Source organism: Pseudopodoces humilis, chromosome 3 (genome assembly GCF_049639895.1).
Source record: "Pseudopodoces humilis isolate 2021_Gansu_Grassland_sample_001 chromosome 3, ASM4963989v1, whole genome shotgun sequence".
Taxonomy (NCBI): domain Eukaryota; kingdom Metazoa; phylum Chordata; class Aves; order Passeriformes; family Paridae; genus Pseudopodoces; species Pseudopodoces humilis.
The window spans coordinates 1,328,498-1,345,830 of NC_142202.1; the positions used below are offsets into that span (position 1 = coordinate 1,328,498).

Genomic DNA, 17,333 nt, shown 5'->3' on the forward strand with positions numbered 1-17,333 from the left:
GGATCCAGTGCAATTACATTTGTTGGCATCCAGTTTCCTTTCCTTGCTGAGCTCTGCGAGAAGCTGGAGCACAATGGTCCCAACTAATTAAGTCCAGCAGGATCCATAATGAGCTCATGCCAGTGAACCTTCCCAGATATGATGTGTGTGGGGCCACCTGTGTGCCTGAGCCCTGTCCCTGCTGTGTGCCACCCCAAAACGTGGTGTGAGCCAGTGGCAGCAGCATCTCCATGGGCACAGCAAACTTCCCATCCTGGGGCAGCTCAGAGAGGAGCTGGCTCTGCCACTGGGGCAGTGCAGGAGCTGGCAAAGGATCCACTTTTGGCAAAGCTGCCTTGTAAAATTATTAGGAAAACTAACAGCACATGCATTTATTTTTGACTTCCATTAGTGTGATGATGAAACACAAGCAAAATATTCCCTATCAGCAGAAACTGATTTGCTGTGCAACGACAGCTTCTTATGGCTACTGGATGGTATTTAAAATAATACTTATGCATTGAATCAGAGTATGGGACCCTTACAGGAGTGATTTTAAGCATCTGTGTTACTTTGGCTATGAATAACTCTCTAGAGGATAATTTCTTAATTAACCCCCAGAAATCTGTTCACTCGATCAAAAGAATGTTCTTAACAGTCATAATAATTAATAAGATTCATAACAAACTCTCCTTTTGTATCCAGGAAAGTTATTGCAAGTCAATTCTGGTGCCAAAGAACAACTATTTTTTGAAGCACCAAGGGGGAAAAGACATATCATAAGAATTGCTGAGGTATGAATTATGTGTGCTGGATTATTTTTACTGGGAAAATTAATTTTAAGAATTGTCTTCAAATGGTGTATTTTTTTCCTTTAATAATGCTATATTTACAATGGTTAGAATTAGAATGATTTAGTAATTCCACAGTGTCTTTCCTAGCATTTGTAAATGGTAGAATGTGCAGGTTTCTGCTTGTATCTCTGAATTTATTATTATTTATCTATTAGCAGCCATTTGCCATAGTCCCCTTCTCAAAGTCACCAGTTTTCTGTGTAACCAGTTGCATACAGGTTATAAACCATCTTCAAACAGCACGACCTGGCTTTTCATGAAGCTGATTACTTGTGGCATGTAATTTTGCTGCAAAATTGCCAATGTTTAGCAGTTCAGAAATCTTCAGGGAGATTTGTATCCAAATCACACCCTCCCTTGGAAAAAGTTTAAAGTGTTAAGCCTTTTGATGAAGACACATGATTTATATTAGCAAGCTGGAGCAGCGCAGTTTCTTAAGAACTAAAAATATTAAAATAAAAAGTTCAAACACAGACAAGTATACACACAAAGCTAGTGTGTATTTGGTATTTTTCAAGTAAGAAAGCTTCCCCTGGGGGAATTCTGCTTGCAGATAGAGAAGATTGAATGGGACACCTGGACATGTGTGCTTGGTCCCACCTGTGAGGGAATCTGGCCCACGCACAGCGATGTCACCGTTGTCAACGCGGCCAGTCTCACAAAGGACAGAAGCCTCTTGGCCACCGGAGATGATTTTGGCTTTGTGAAGCTCTTTTCCTACCCAGTGAAGGTAAGAAATGGGCTTATTTCAGTGACTGGAAAGGAAAAGAAGGAAGGTGCCGTTGCTGGGGTGCCAGGCTGCCAGCTGAGGGCTTCTCTGTGCTGCAGGGCCAGCATGCCAAGTTCAAGAAGTACGTGGGGCACAGTGCCCAGGTGACCAACGTGCAGTGGCTGCACAACGACTCTGTGCTCCTCACCGTCGGTGGCGCCGACACCGCCCTCATGATCTGGACCAGGGAGTTCCTGGGCATCCAAGAGAGCAAGCTGGTGGACAGTGAAGAGTCAGACACAGATGCAGAAGAAGATGGAGGTAAAAAGAGGATTTAATTCAGTCTTCCTCACCTGAATCAGAGATTCACGCAGGCCTTTAACTTGGAGCTTTGCTGTGCTAAATTTCAGTGTAAGGAGAGCTTGGTAGGATTTGTTTCCTTCCTTTCATTGGTGGAGATCTTCTCGTTCTCCACTCTCCCACTATGAAACAAGGTTAGTTTGTTTTATTCTGTGTTTTATTTTTCTAAGGTTATGATAGTGATGTTGCAAGAGAAAAAGCAATTGACTACACCACTAAGATCTATGCAGTGAGCATCCGAGAAATGGAGGGCACAAAACCCCATCAGCAGCTGAAGGAAGTTTCAGTGGAAGAGAGGTATGTCCCACAAAGGCTTTTGTTTCCAGGTGTGCCCTTTTGCATCTCTTTTAATTCAACCAAAGTTAGTCCTTAGAAATAAGACAGGAATTTTAAAATTCACCAGGTAACATTTAAAATGGTGCTCACAGAGTACATCATGTTCATGTGATGGAGAAAAATACATGTATATGACACATCTGAGAGTGTTGTGTTCTCCTCTACCATGCACATGAGCATTTATATTCTCTCCTAACCAGTGTGTGTCTGCAGCAGAGCACTTGTGATAGTGGTAAGCTTGTAAATATTTTGTGGTTAAGGCTTTGGGTTGTGCTTTTATGAAAAGATTTTCAGTCGCTTGTGATTGTGTTGGGTTGTCACTGTTAAAGCTGGAATTTCCTGTGGCACAGGCTGGCCTTAGGCTGAAATATTCTATAAAAAACTAGCTGGGAGGGGAACAGTGTTGGAGAGGAGAGCAAAGAAAAGAGGTGAGAGCTGAGAACAGAGGGTGAGTCCAGTGAAACACAGACCTAAAGGAGGGGGTGGCAAAATCTGATGGGACAGAACAGGAGCATCTATAACCAGTAAAGTACATTTCCCCTCAAAATCTGGAGCAGTAAATCCCTGCCTGTGAATCCAGCTGGTGACTGGCTGTGAATCCATTCTGGCTATTTTGATAGAATATTTTCTTATAAATGGGGATTCTTTTCTCAGGAGCTTCCCTGATCTTGCCCTGCACTGGGCACTGACACAGAAGACTGCTGTGGGTTAACCCACAGAAAGAATTTCAGCTTAGTAGCTCTGTTATTGCAAAAGACAAAATGGAGTAAATAATGCCAAATCTCATGTAGGCCTTGGAAAAATAAGTTTCTGTCTTTAAAGTTCTCAAAGAATGCAGTGCTGAACATCTTGAACAGAAAGTAATTAATCATTTTTGTCCAGTAAATGTGCAAAACAGAAGAATTGGGTGTGAAATGTGGGGTATGAGCAATAAGAAGAAAAATGTTTTAACAATACCATGCAGGAGGAGGATCAGCAATTTATACACTAAAATGTTGGACAATAACCTTCTCTTTTCCCTTTCTTTTAAGAATATCTCTTTTCCTCAAATAAAGGATTTGTTCCTCCATTTTTCTACAAAAAGGCATAGTGTATCCTGTGGTAAACATAAATGTTTGCAAATCGAATTAAAAAAAGGAAAACTACTGTCTTATCTTGGGTGAATTGCTAAATTGTTAGAGGAGTATTAAATAGCAGTGGTACAGATGTTTCACACCAGAAACCCTTGTACCCTCCAGCTGTTTTACTCTGCTTTGATGATGCAAAAGCAGCTGTGGAGTGAGTTTCATTGACAGATTATGCTGGGCTTTAAAATGTCTTGTAGTCAGGAATTACGGATGATTTCAGCAGGAGCATCAGTGTCTTGTGCAGCTTTTCAGCACCATTTCCAGGAGGGAAAATCCCCCTTCAGGTCCCTGGGAGCTTCCCTTGGCAGCTGTGGGATGCAGAGGGATGGCTCTGGAGCCCTCTCATGGAGAGCAGGCTGTGCCCAGCCAGTGCCACAAAGCCCTGGGGAAGCTGCTCCGAGCCCCCACAGCTCCTGCTCTGCTGGACCCTCCTGAAACGGGGATGCAGCACCTTTGGCTTCTGGAGCAGTCCCTTCACAATGGCTGCACGTGGAAATAACCCATCCCATTCATATTCCCAAGCTCTGGACTGAGGAGAGGAAAAAGCAAGGAGGTCTTAACATTCTCCTGTCTTTTTTTCTTCTTGCTGTGCCTGTGTCATCAACAGTTCCGTACTTCATTTTAATCGAGGTTAAAAATAATCCCTTGTTGCTGTCCTTCCCATCTTTTCTGCTTGAGTCACAGCTCTTGTACACATTTCTGTCTCCTTTTTAAATTATAGATGCTTCAGTACAATCACACCTTTGGTATTTGGAATTTGTTGTTTTGATCAATCTGACAACAAATCTCGTAATTTTCATATGTCACTTGTTAAGCAAAGATAATTCAATTTTCTTTCTTCAAGGGATTAATATAAATAGTGAGAATTTATAGTAAAATAGTCAGAAGCAGCAACTTGATGGTGAAATGTCAGCAAAAGTGCTTTCTGAGGGTGTTGGGACAGGGTAGGGCCTTCAGCTGTGAAAGGTGCTGGGGTTTGGGTGCAGTAAGACAGGATTAATGTGTTGGCTACTGCAAGTCTGTAATTCCTGGTGGCAGTGGGACAATATGGGCACAATCCCAGCTGTGAGTGCCTCAGGCTAAAGCTGACTTCTCTCAGAAAACGTATGAAATATGAGGAAAGCTTTGTAGCTGTGCCAAATTCCATCTTTTCTGAGAACACAAAAGAATGTAGCAGCTGGAAAAGGGTTTGTTTGCCCATGACAAACTCCTGAAATCCCTGGCTTGACTGTTCTTTGCACCTCCACGGGTCCAAAGTGACAGTTGATCAATCCAGGTGAAATGGAAACTCTGCAAGTACTCAGCTGTCTGTGCTGAGGGAAATCCTAAATGTTTAGGGAAATCTAAGGCCCAGGGCAGCAGGGCTTGAGGATGTGGAGTCTTGAAATCCCTGTGCCCAGGCCTGAGTGAAGAGGCAGCAAGGAATATTGAAGGCAGCTCCCAAAGCTTTAGATTTTCTGCCAAAGGCACAGCTGAAGTGGCTCTCCCAGCTCCTCCAGGTTTGAAGAAGGGAACCCAGAGGATGTGTGCCATTCTATTTCAGGCAAGTGTGTGGGGAAACCAGGTAGGCTTTTGAGGAGGAAATGTTGCTGGAGGAAATATTCCAGATCTTTCCCTCTGTCATTGTGCCATATGTCTGTCTGAAGACCCCAGTGATTGTGCACTTAAAGGCTTTTGTGCACTGAATGCTCTGGCATTGGTAATTTACTGCCACTCACTGCCCACGTGCTGAAAACCACAGCACAAAGCTGCCTAGAACAGAAACTGTGAGTAAGTCCCAAGGCCTGGAAACTGCTGCCCCACTTCACTGCAACTTGTATTGAGGGTCTTGGAGCGTCCCCCTTGCTGGATTTGCATTGTGGCTTTGAGAAAGGAAAAATTGTGAAGGTGTAGAGAGAAGAAACTCATAATTTAGCAAGTTTAAATTAAAGAAAGGAAAAAAAAGAGGAAAAGCAGATTTCTTGTTTAAGCAAGAGAAGTGGGGCTAGTTGGGGCTGCTTCTGAGCTGCTTGTTGGAGGCAATGACTTGGAGCTCACTGAGGTTTTCACTTTTAATAGTAATATTTAGAGGGTGAACTGTTGCTGAAGTTATTTTCTTATGCAATCAAACACTTCAAAGGTGCCATGTGGCACCTGTGAGACACATCCATCTGTTTAATCTTTCTGCTTGCTGGAATAAGCTCACAGGACTCTGTGCTTCCCTAATAGAGAGTGGTAAATCTGAAAACCTCCAGGTACGTTGTTCCTCTAGAAATAACAATTCATTGTTCAATTCAGGAGGAGTTTGATCTCAGGAACTGTGATGGGACTCCTGAGAAGATTGCAAGTGTAGGGTTGGGAGCTGAACTGTACAATGATGAGTACAAACCTAGGAGTAATAATAAAGTTTTCCCTGAGAAAAGAAAATGACAACCCTTTATGAAACTTCTTTTTCCTGTCTAACTTGAATGTAATTAAAATAATCATGATTCTGCAAATAATAATAAATAATTATTCTCTTGAGAATTCTCTGGAGGAGTGTAGAAGTTGCATGACAGATTTTACTTGCAGGTTTGAATCAAATCATGGTCTGGTATTTTTGGGGGATCCAACATTTCCCATCCCCATCAGCAGCTGCAGTTTTAGGATGGCAAAGGGACAGGAGAGCTGTCGCTGAGGGACGGATTTAAAATGTCTTGCGGTTGTATTGGTGCGTTTGGTGAAGATCATTAATCGACTGTTGTTTCTCTCTCCTCTCCCCGACCTTGTTGTTTTTCTTCTTCCCCCTTTCCATGTCTTCCCTCCCACCCCTGCCCTTGTCTCCCGTCCTGTCCCCGTGGCTGCTCCCCTGGTCAGGAGCGGGGTTCCCTCGAGAGGGGCCGCAGGATCAGTCTCACAGGGCGGGAGCTCCCAGCGCGGCGCTCCCGCTCCTCGGGACCCCCTGGCCACTGCTGGGACTGTCCCAGACAATCCAGGACAATTGTAAGCTCTGCTGTGTGTCACAGGAATTGTGCTAGTTTGGAAAAGGGCCGCTTTTTGAACAGGGACCATTTAAACCACGATGAGTTGATACGATGAGAAGTAGCACGAGCTTGCTGACGAGTGTATTGATGTTACTAATCTCAAAGGCAAAGACCTGTTTGCATTTGGCCTCCTACTAACCCCTAACACACCCCCTGCGTCTGCAGCTCTCCTTTAGCTCAATTTGCATGACTCCACATGAACCTGGTGATGGGAACTCCTTCGAGGCAGGTGGAATGTGTAGAAAACAAAAAGCAGCATTAGCATGTTTGTCTGGTTTTCTGTTTTCTCGGCATCCTGGCTTGTCTCGCTCTCCACGAGTGACCCACCTCAGAGCCCGGTCTCCATCGTGGTGTTTCTCATGTGTAATCATATGTCCTGATAAACATGAAAAGTTACAGAAGTTGTATTTCCTCTCTTCAAATGTTACTCATTAAATTATCGATTTCTTTACAACAACACGAGCTAATTTATATAAGCTTCCAAAATAGCCGCCGCAAGTGTTTGCAGCACAAAGTGAATTATTAGACATATGGTTACAGCCTTGGTTCCTGCACCTTTACACGCACACGCCTGTGGGTGCAGTGGAAAGCTTTGAGTGTGAATCTGTGTTGTGTTTATGTGTAGGTGGGGACTACTCAAAATGTATCTGGAAAAACACATCCTTGGGGTGGAGAAAAGAACTTTGAGCTTGTTCCGGCAGAAAGCCCCTCTCTGAGAATGAGGGAATAATCCCTTTCCCTTTCTCAGCAGCATTATGTCAAGTTAATGCACCCTAAATGCATTTGACAGCCTGCTGGTTTCATCCCAGTTGTCCCCAAGGCTTGTACACATTGTAACTGGTATTTGCCAGTCCCTGCCACGCAGCTGAACTCAGAGTCAATCTCACTGCTCCACAGGTCAGCACAGAGCTGGCTCTTCTGTGTCTGTGTGACACTTGGGGGGTGGAACTGAGGGGTGCCAAGGTCACCACGTGTTCCCACCGCTTTTCTCTCTGAACCTGAGTGCTCTCTGTGCTGAGGGAGATGGGAAACACTCAGCTGTCCCGAGGGCTGCTGTGCAGGAGGGAGCTCAGGGCTGATGGAAAAGACGTGTTTCCCATGTGCTGTCACACACAGGGAGGCTCTGCCATACAGGATTGGTTCTGTGGTTTTATTTACACAGCATAGCCTCAAAACGTGCTGGAGCTATGCAGGGAATAACAGAACAAGTGGAAAAGACTCTGTTCCTCCTGTGTGAGAGGGACAATGTGTCCAGGAGTGTCCAAGGTGTGAGGGGCAGCAGGTCCTGCTGCTGCAGGAGCTGTTCAGGGAACACCTCCCCAGGCTGCTCAGGACAAAGGCCCGCAGGTTTCATTGCAGTGATTGCCCTCCTTACTCACTGCTGTAGTGCTCCTTGCACTGGGCACTGAGCTGGGATGACCTGGGAATGCAGTGACCAGCTGCCCTGACAGCCTGGGACAGCAGCTGCCCCCACCACATGTCCTGCAGTACTTTTGGATTTGATTTTGTTGGGCTTTTTTTAACATTTTTGTATTTAAAAGAGTGCATCAGCATGCATGTGAAGTTATAAATATTGTAACCATTTTGTCAGTCCTTTAAAAACATAATTTACCACTGATGTTTCTCTTGTTCTGTTTGAGCTTTGCTTTGCTTTGCTTTATTTGAAAGTAGGGAATTTTTGTGTGGAATCCTATTCTTCTTGTTGTCTTATGACAGCTACATAGAAAGTTATCTTAAGATAGCTACAAAGCAAAAGTAACAGCAGGAAAAGTTGTATGTAAAACTCCTATGTATGTTGGAATGGGAAAATCCAGTGGTTTAGAATTTATAAAATCTTTGAATCCCTTCTCTGGGAAGGGATTAAAAAAAAAGCTCAAGGAGTTTTGCAGCAGTTTGGGGGCACTTGGGAGTCCCCTCCTGTCACTGGTGAAGGGCACTTTCAAAAGCTGCTTTTGTGTTTTTTCTGAAATGAACAGTATATTTTTTAAACCTTGGATTTTTGTTCTGTTGCCCAACCCAACTGGCCTCACCTCTCCTTGAACCTTGCTTTCTTTTCTCTGGAGCAGTCCTGCTAGTGTTTGTGTAGATCCAGGTGTGTTCCCTCTCCAGTTTGCAGCCATGTAAATCCATGTCTGTCTCCCTTTTGGGCTCGAAGCTTTTCCCTGCCTGTCACTTTCTGGCTTGCAGGACACTGTCCATCTGTCCCTGCTCCAGACCTGCTTGGTCCCTTCCATGTGAGGCTGTCTCTGGAGTTCCCATGCTGTTGCCGTTGGCCTCGGGGCAGAATTTTTGTGTTCTCCCCAGACAGCGACTCTGCCCTGTGCCCCAGAAACAGGAGTGGGTTATATCCCCCTCCCATGGAATTTATCATAACAGTTTTTGTTCTGCTTTTTCTTTTTGCCTTTATTTTCCATCTAAACAGATTTAGCTTTTTTCCCCTCATAGTTTGGCCCTGTTCTCTAAGATCACATCTCTTTCCTCTCTCAAGGTGCCCCACTCTTCCAAAACCCCATCCCTCTTCCCCCCAGCCCAGCTCTTGTTGTGTGCATCTCTTGTTCTCCATCCTGGTGCTGCCTGCTCACCCCAGCCCTGGTTTGGGCTTCTCTCCCCTGGTGGCTGGAGGGAAAGTTCACTCACATCCTTTTCTTCACATTTCTGCATGAAGGTGGTGCTAAGGTTTTGTCAGTTTGGATCTGGACTTCTATCCCTGACTGACAACTGCGTGTCCTCATGTGAGAACATCCTCGAGATTGCCATGAGTAACAGAAATCTTCTCTGCTGAACACCCAAAGAACTGAAACCCTCTAATATCTGACTGTGTCTTATCTTCCCCAGAGCTCCTCCATGCCATAACGTAATCTAAGCACGTTTGTTTTCAATTGCTGCAAAGAAACCGTTAATGCTTGTGTTATGTTTTAACTTGCTTTCCTTTGGAGGCAGGGAATTGTCAAGTAAGTACTGCTGGGGAGCCCAGCTGAGGCCTGGATTGCTGGGAATGTGCCTTGCAGGTTGCACAGGTCCAACAGGCCAAAGGGATGTCATTTGCTACAGTGCAAATTTCTTGTCTTGCCAGTGTCATCTTCTGTAGCAAAACAAACTAGGTGTAGTCACAGGCTTGTTAAAAGTGAAATGATTTCTTAAAATGTTTCAGATGCGCTGCTTTCCGTTTGTTTGATTGAGATGGTGATGGGGCAGTGAATGCACACGTGTGTATATATACATGGCCATGTATATATGAATGCACACAACATCTGTGTTTGTGTGTGCTGTGCCTAGGTATCTAAAAAGTATCTGTGTGTGTGTGTGTGCGTGTGTCTCCAAATTAAGCCTCATGCTTACAATCTGGTGACTATCAAGCATGTCACAGTGGTAGTGTTCTCTTGCTTTCATGAAGTATTTTGGCTTGCTCTTGTCATAAACTTTGATATTCCTAGGTAAAGAAATGTGGAAACGATCCAGTTTGAAATAACACTAAAACAGAAAAAAGCATGCAAGAAAACAATTGTTTTCCTAAGTGCCAGTTCAGAGGCCCTCATAAATCTGGGCTGAGATGAAATAATGAATTTATTTTGTCAGAGTTTTGTAATAATTTCCTCTGCCCCTTCCCTGTCAGTGGCAGCACCGCTGTCGGTCCTGCTCCACCCAGGGTCACTCTGGGGGACTCGAGTGACGCTTTCTGAGGAAATAAAGGTACTTGTTCCCTGAGGACAAGGCAGGACAGGCTGTCCTGGGAGTGACTTGGCCTCTCCACAGCAATTGTGGGCTAAATTGCAGCCGATCTGGGATAGAGAACAATTGTCCATTGTGTGCAATCTCAGCAGTGCCTGGGACACTGTCAGCTTCCTACCAGCCCTGTCAGGCTCCTGAAAACAAACCAGCCGTGGAATCCCGTTCTGCTCCAGTGCAGTGTGCAGGAAGCTTGGATGTAGCTTCCCTTTCCCCTCCATCCTGCAGGATCTTTGGCTCTGAGCCTGCCCAGGGATGCTGGGTGCGATGTTTCTGGGTCTGTGCACTCTTTGGTTTCTGTTTTAGTTCTTGCTGGCATGCTTGGATAGCACGTGGTGTGCCCAAGGAATGACTGCTGCGCTCTCCAAGTGCTTGTGCATGAGTCTCGTGCTCAGAAGTGACTCCTAAACTCTATTAAGTTTCTTGCTTGGCTTTATTTGCTGCTTTCAAGGGGATCAAGGTAATTCTTTCACTCTCTTCGTGTTGTGGGCTCACCTGCTGATGTGCTTGTTGGTCCTTGTGTGCCTGGGACGTGGGTTAGGCTGGTGACCTCCAGCTTTGCTGGCTCAGAGCTCAGGTTGTCCTGCTGCTCAATCCCACAGGGCTCTGCCCACCGTGCCTTTAATACCTTCCATGAAAAATCCAGCTCCAGAAGAAGCAGCTCCCTATACACAAAAGGGATTTCATTCTTCTCCAATTAATTTTTTGCAAAATGGGAATTACTGGTAGTTACGGTCTTGGGATGGGAACAAATTTCACAGCATGTGGAATGTAATTGCAAGGTCACATTTTACTGGAATTGTAAACTCTGGGAATGCTTTCCAAGTGCTCCCCTTAGCTCTGTCCCTCTTTTCCCAGCAGGATCAACAGCAGCAGCAGAGGTTATCTGGCCTTACAGACCATTTGCACACATCAGATTTTGTCTCAGCCCATGTTCTGCATTTGTCTCTTCAGCTACTTTTAGCAACTATAATTATATCATAAAGCTTTGCTGGCCTTAGTCTCCCAAATTCCCTTGGATGAATGACTTGTGCATTTAAATACAACCATTTTATCTTTAATATGATTTTGAGAAGATTTTATTGAAGCCATGTCAAGGTTTTGGGATGGGGTTTCTCAGAAGAAGAAAGGCTGGGCAGAGGTCAACTGCCAGCTGCAGAAATTGCTTCAGATCATTTCTGAAAGCACCAATTTGCCATCATTTCATATTCAAGGATTTTTCCATGGATTTAAACCATTATGGTTTGGGGTCTTTTGTTTGTTCTGCCACTCATCCACGAAGTCTACATCAATGTTTCTGTTCTTTCTCTACAAAAGTGCAGGATTTTAATCAGTTTATTGTGCAACCCTGAAAAAAATCATACAGGGGCAACTGTCCATTTGCTGCTCACATGTGCTGTGGTTTTGAAGACTGTGTTTTACTTTCAAACATATTGATTGTCTCCTTTTTTAAATGTTCTTTTCAGGCCACCCGTGAGCAGAGCTGCTCCTCAGCCTGAGAAACTGCAGAAGAACAACGTCAACAAAAAAAAGAAACTGGTTGAGGTGAGGATTAATACTTATAAAATTTCTTTATAAGTAACATGTGCTGGGTGAAATCCATCCCTGGTTTGTCTCTCAGTGAAGGGCAGGTACAATCACAGAGTATGTGCATTCCCATGCTCCCTGCTCAGTCCCAAGGGAAATACACCCAGAAGCAGCACTTTGGCCCAGGAAAAATCCTGTGCAGGATTTTGAATGCTGGAATTTGCTCATTGACTTTGGAACTTCTCCCCAAACAACTTGTTTGAAGTCCCTCATAATATGCAGAAGAAGGAATACTCTGTGACCTGTGTGGACAATTTGCACCACTTGGTCTGTGGTTAATTGGGATTGTTCCCAGTGAGCTGTGATTGTGTTTGGGACAGTCATTAAGTCTGGCTTCAGAGCTCCAAGGCAGCTCTGACAGCAATCCATTAACCATCCTGGGTTCCTGCAGGAAATTTCCTTGGCAACTGCTCCTTGTAAGCTGCAATTACACCTTTGATTAATGTCTTAATTACAGAGTTACTTATAGCCTGCCCTGGCTTCCTTGAAGGACTTTAAGGTCAGAATTTGGTCTGTGGAAATTTGGTAATTTATGAGAATGATTTTTGAAAACTCTGCAGATGGCTTCTTTAAAATATCTGATAGCCTATATAAATATTAAACTGTGAGGGGAAGAGCAATAAAATCAAACCTGTTCTGTGAGTTGTATCTGTTTGGAATGGAAATTTAAAGAACTGGAACATTTATAGCCCTCTGAGTAATTAAAAAAGAAAATAATATAAGTGCAGTGCTTTAGCTGACCAATTAAAAGTTGTTGATAGTCTCTGATAATGTTATGCCTCAATAAACGAGCAGAGTGGGGATAACTAATTATTGTTTTGTTATTCTATTGTCTCTACAAGATAATTGTACTTGTGTCATTTAGAACTGTCCTTGAGTGGTCCAGACTCTGAAATCCCCTTGTTTTTCCTTTCATTTCACTCTTGTTCTCTTGTTTTCCTGGGCCAGGAGCTGGCTTTAGACCATGTGTTTGGATACAGAGGATTTGACTGTCGCAACAACCTCCATTACCTGAACGATGGTGCTGACATTATTTTCCACACAGCTGCAGCAGGCATTGTCCAAAACCTCTCCACTGGTAATTCCACTTGAAACAGTACTTGGAGATAAAATTGCTTTATAAGGAAAATGGTTTTGACCAAAAGTCTGAACTTTTTAATATTCCCATGACTTTCTCATATTTTTCATCCTGATAAGTAGCACAAACCCACTGTAGGTGGCCTTTGGGACTCCAGTCCTAGGACAGCCTCTGTGGGCTGGGAAACAAGGATGGCCCCATCTGTCCTTCCCTCTGCTTCCCCCCTCACTGCCTCAGTTCACTGGGATTTCACTGGGAAACCTGGGCTTGCATCAGCAGTTTTGGTGTTTCTTTGGTGGCTGTGGGCTGATTCTTGGGCTGATTCCCTGGCTGGACGGATCATTTTCCAGATACTGCTTTAGTACCCACAGCGTGTGCTGATGGTTGTGTGCACAGTGTGTTTGGGAGCGGTGCCTGGGGGGTGAGAGCAGGGCAGCCTTAGTGGCCCCTCCTCCCTGGCAGAGTTTGTACCAGGGCTTCCGTGGTGACCCTTCCCTGGCTCCTGTGGTGACTGAAATCCTCTCTGGATGTTGTTAGGCAGCCAGAGCTTCTACCTGGAGCACACTGATGACATCCTGTGCCTGACGGTGAACCAGCACCCCAAGTACAAGAACGTGGTGGCCACCAGCCAGATCGGTACGTGACCCCCACAGCAAACCTTCCTCACTGTTTTCAGGGCACTAATTTATTTGGGGCTTTTCTGTGGGGGAATTTTACTTTTTCTTTGATTTGGAAGAAGTAATCTTTTCTTACTCTTTCAATTCCCTTACTGATTGTGATTGGATTTTAGAGTTAATTGTACTGTAATCATATTTCAGAAGGCAAGCTTTGATAAACTGCCTAATCATCTCAATAGTCTGATTTATAGAATTCCTTTTTTCCTTCCTGTGTTCAAGGCACTGTTTAGCAGTGAGAATACACTGAGCATCATTTTCTCTGCAGGAACACAGGAGCTGTACAGAAAAGGCCAGGAACAGAGAGAGATCCCAGCAGAGGCTAGGGAACATCCCAGGGGCCAGCTGAGAAACCACGTGTATTTGTGTGTTTATTATTTACCTGCAGAGTCCTGCAGGAGCACACATTCCATGGGGAATGCAGGATGAGTTGTCCCAAGCCTTGAGAAGGATCTGCTGCCTCTCAGCCTAATGCTGGAATAATTAACTTTATTGAGGAGAGCGGGGTCAGAACATCTCCTCAGCCCATTCCAGAAGGAGAATGGAATCCATACCTTGAGGACAGGGGCAGGGAATGGTAGTGATGAGCACAGTGCCAAACACAAACCTCTGCTGCCTGTCCTGAGCATGGTCACTGCAGCTGGAATGTGGAGGGAACACCCAAACCTGCTCTGGGGTGCCAGAGCCGTGCAAAACGCTGATTTCTGTGATGTGGAAAAGGCTAAAGGTCCTTTTCTAGGCCTCAGGAGATCACTGCTTCTGAGTTGGGGTGATACTTGGTATAACTCGAGAATCACTTCACTTCTGAATTTAACACTTTTTAAAACCTGCATGCCTTTAACATTTCTTGTAGATACCATTTTTAAAACTTAAAAGTACTAAATATTGTTGCAATATTTGTGTATAAAAGCCGATATACCCAAAAAAGTTCAACAATATTCCTGCTTCTTTGTTTTGTTGATTTAATCCATATCCATTCCCAAGTTTTTAATTTTGTTTTCCTTCTGGTGCTGATGCTGGCACTTCAGCACGAGTCACATGACTTATTTCACCTATTGTTTTCCCTTGGTGCTTCCTCATTTGCCATTGCTCTCACAATGCAGGTGACATGACAGAATTCCCAGGTAAGGCTAATTTGTTTGTGAATTTAGCAGAGTCCTGTATGAGTTCCATGTTGCCTCGTTGTATCTGTGTGAACCATGGATACAAGTGAAACATCTGCAGGCAATTTCTTTTGCATGAGGCTCTTCATGAATGTTACGTTGTTCTTTTAGAACTTGTCTGACTTCATGGACTACAATGATTCCCTCCCTGTGTTTTGCGAGCTATTTTGGTTTCTCTTTGTTTCCCAGTAGTGCTAATCTTCAAACAAATCCAACCCCCCAAATAGTGTCTGTCCAGGTTAAATGTTCTTGAAAAATGCCTGCTTTGCACTGAAGCTCTCCAGAATTCATTCTGTTTTTTCTGCCTCTCTCTGCCCGCAGGTACAACCCCCACAATTCATATATGGGATGCCATGAGCAAGCAAACCCTTTCCATGCTGCGCTGCTTCCACACCAAAGGGGTCAATTACGTGAACTTTAGTGCCACTGGCAAACTTCTGGTGTCAGTGGGAGTCGACCCAGAACACACCATCACCGTCTGGAGGTGGCAAGAAGGTAAAAACCAGGGGGAAATCACATTCCTTCAGCCTAACAGAGCTGTGCACAATGATTGCCTTTGCCTTTCAAGCCTTTGGACTTTTGTGTCCTCACTCTGAGTATCCCAGTTAATCAGTTAAAGATGGCAAAGGGCTAGAAAATATGAACAGGAAGATAAGTTGTAAACACCTGATGTCAGTGGAAATTAAGGAAAGGATGATGCTTAACATAAAATTACACAAAATTAGGGAAAATTTTTCTTCTTCTTTCCCAAAACACTTCAAGTACTGAGATGGAGATAGGCCTTTGGGAAGTAATTTCCAGAAAAGAATTATCTTTGGAAATGGTAGAGGGAGGAGGAAAAGTGCCTCAGCTCATTAGTGTGTCCCTGTGCATTTTTCACCAGATGATAGCCAACATTTCTGTGTTATTTCACTGACCCAGGAGACAGATTGTGCTATGAAGGCCTTAAATCTGCATTTCCTAAATCTGTGGGGTGCAATGGAATAACCAGGGACTTTGGGAGTTGCATTAAGATGTTTGATACACTAAATAGTGCTGGGATTTGCAGCTTTCAGCATCTGGGATCTCCAATCCAATACCAGCACAATTTAATTGATAAAATCGTATCAGAGTTTAATTCCTCAGGTAAATTCAGCTTTGTTTTTATCCTTTCCCGATTAAACCAGGGGCTAAAGTTGCCAGCAGGGGAGGACACCTGGAGAGGATCTTTGTTGTGGAGTTCCGCCCGGATTCTGACACTCAGTTCGTGTCCGTGGGGGTCAAACACATGAAGTTCTGGACCTTGGCTGGCAGCGCTTTGCTCTACAAGAAAGGAGTCATTGGTTCTATGGAAGATGCCAAAATGCAAACCATGCTCTCTGTTGCCTTTGGAGCAGTGAGTTCAAATTACCTGCTACAGGATTTTACATTACCTTTGTATTAAACCTGCAAGGGTCAGTTTTCTTTGCTGAAATCCAACCCAGTGCTTGTTAGTGAAATGTGGATTTAAAACTTGTGCACCTTGAGATGCTTCCTTGAATTTCCTGAGCACAACTGGGTGGATATTTTCTATTAAGTTCTGTGCACACCTACTACCCTGGGGTTTTTTTGGTTTTGTTGTATTTTTTTTTTTTTTTACTTTGCTGGTTATTTATCTGTTTAATTTAAACTCTGATCTGTTATTTCACATAACATTTTTTTCTGCTAATGGTATTTGGTGTGATACCACCAGTGGTGACAACCCAGTGTGGTCATTAAGGACTTTTAAATTTAATTTAAAGAATTTGACTTGAAGCTGAAGAAAAATGCCGAGGTGTGTGTTGTATCAGAGATTGCTGCTGTCTGTTGCAGAATAACCTCACGTTCACTGGTGCCATCAATGGAGATGTGTATGTGTGGAAGGATCATTTCCTGGTCAGGCTGGTGGCCAAGGCTCACACGGGACCGGTGTTCACCATGTACACGACTCTGCGGGACGGGCTCATTGTCACTGGAGGGAAGGAGAGGCCGTAAGACACAGGATCTTCCTAAAGTGCCCAACTTCTGTCTCTCTCGTGTGGTTTTTGTTTTCATTGTCTATCCAGCACCCCAGAGATTAACAGTCTCTATGCTGTAGCTGTTTCACTCTTTTGTGAAAGGTCTTTGCATAACCTGCCCAGGTGGCTCAGTGAGTGAAGGACTAAAGGAGGACACTTGAGGGCCACAGTGGCACAAGTTCTGCAGCAGGGCCACACTGAACCTCTTTGGGATTGATCCAAACACCTGGATAAGCTCTCATTGTCTGAGCTCCTGCCATAAGCGGAGTTCCCTTCTTTTGTTCTGTCAAGCTACAGACAGCCTTTCCCTGTGGAGATGCTGCAGGTGTTGGGATTACCACAAGAAACAGAGATTTGAGATTAGTGGCAGGAGAACAGTTTGGTTTGTACAGATCACGGTGCTGTTTAAAACACGAAGTGTGAAAGCATTTAATTTTTTTATTATTTACTTCCCATTGCACCATAACGAGGTGTCCTGATATCGAGTGGAGGGTGGGTCAATGTATGTTTTGTGATTCAAGCAGAAAAATGCTGTTGGGATGTCTGTGTGTCAAGGAGCCCTGCAGGTAAGAGCGGGCCTCCTTTGCAGCACGAAGGAGGGAGGAGCAGTGAAGCTGTGGGACCAGGAGATGAAGCGGTGCCGAGCCTTCCAGCTGGAGACCGGGCAGCTCATCGAGTGCGTGCGCTCCGTGTGCCGGGGCAAGGTGAGGAGCGGCCTCAGCT

The 17,333-nt window shown here is 44.4% G+C and overlaps 1 protein-coding gene across 16 annotated transcripts in view; it reads left to right on the top strand.

Moving 5' to 3' along the window:
• The window catches only part of EML6 (EMAP like 6), an 87,895-nt gene that overhangs the window by 62,850 nt on the left and 7,712 nt on the right, over positions 1 to 17,333 (top strand). For 14 of the 16 annotated variants that reach the window (XR_015772116.1, XM_088052443.1, XM_088052445.1 and 11 more), the window contains 12 exons: positions 685 to 773; positions 1,387 to 1,563; positions 1,662 to 1,863; positions 2,073 to 2,199; positions 11,560 to 11,638; positions 12,629 to 12,758; positions 13,296 to 13,394; positions 14,536 to 14,556; positions 14,917 to 15,090; positions 15,762 to 15,970; positions 16,426 to 16,583; positions 17,200 to 17,314. Coding sequence is in view for 15 of the 16 variants with exons in the window: in XM_088052443.1 (XP_087908569.1) it covers positions 685 to 773; positions 1,387 to 1,563; positions 1,662 to 1,863; positions 2,073 to 2,199; positions 11,560 to 11,638; positions 12,629 to 12,758; positions 13,296 to 13,394; positions 14,536 to 14,556; positions 14,917 to 15,090; positions 15,762 to 15,970; positions 16,426 to 16,583; positions 17,200 to 17,314 (1,580 nt within the window). In the remaining variant the exon portion in view is untranslated. The remainder of the gene's footprint in view (positions 1 to 684; positions 774 to 1,386; positions 1,564 to 1,661; positions 1,864 to 2,072; positions 2,200 to 11,559; positions 11,639 to 12,628; positions 12,759 to 13,295; positions 13,395 to 14,535; positions 14,557 to 14,916; positions 15,091 to 15,761; positions 15,971 to 16,425; positions 16,584 to 17,199; positions 17,315 to 17,333) is intronic. The other 2 variants (XM_088052446.1, XM_005525470.2) reach the window with 1 other exon arrangement.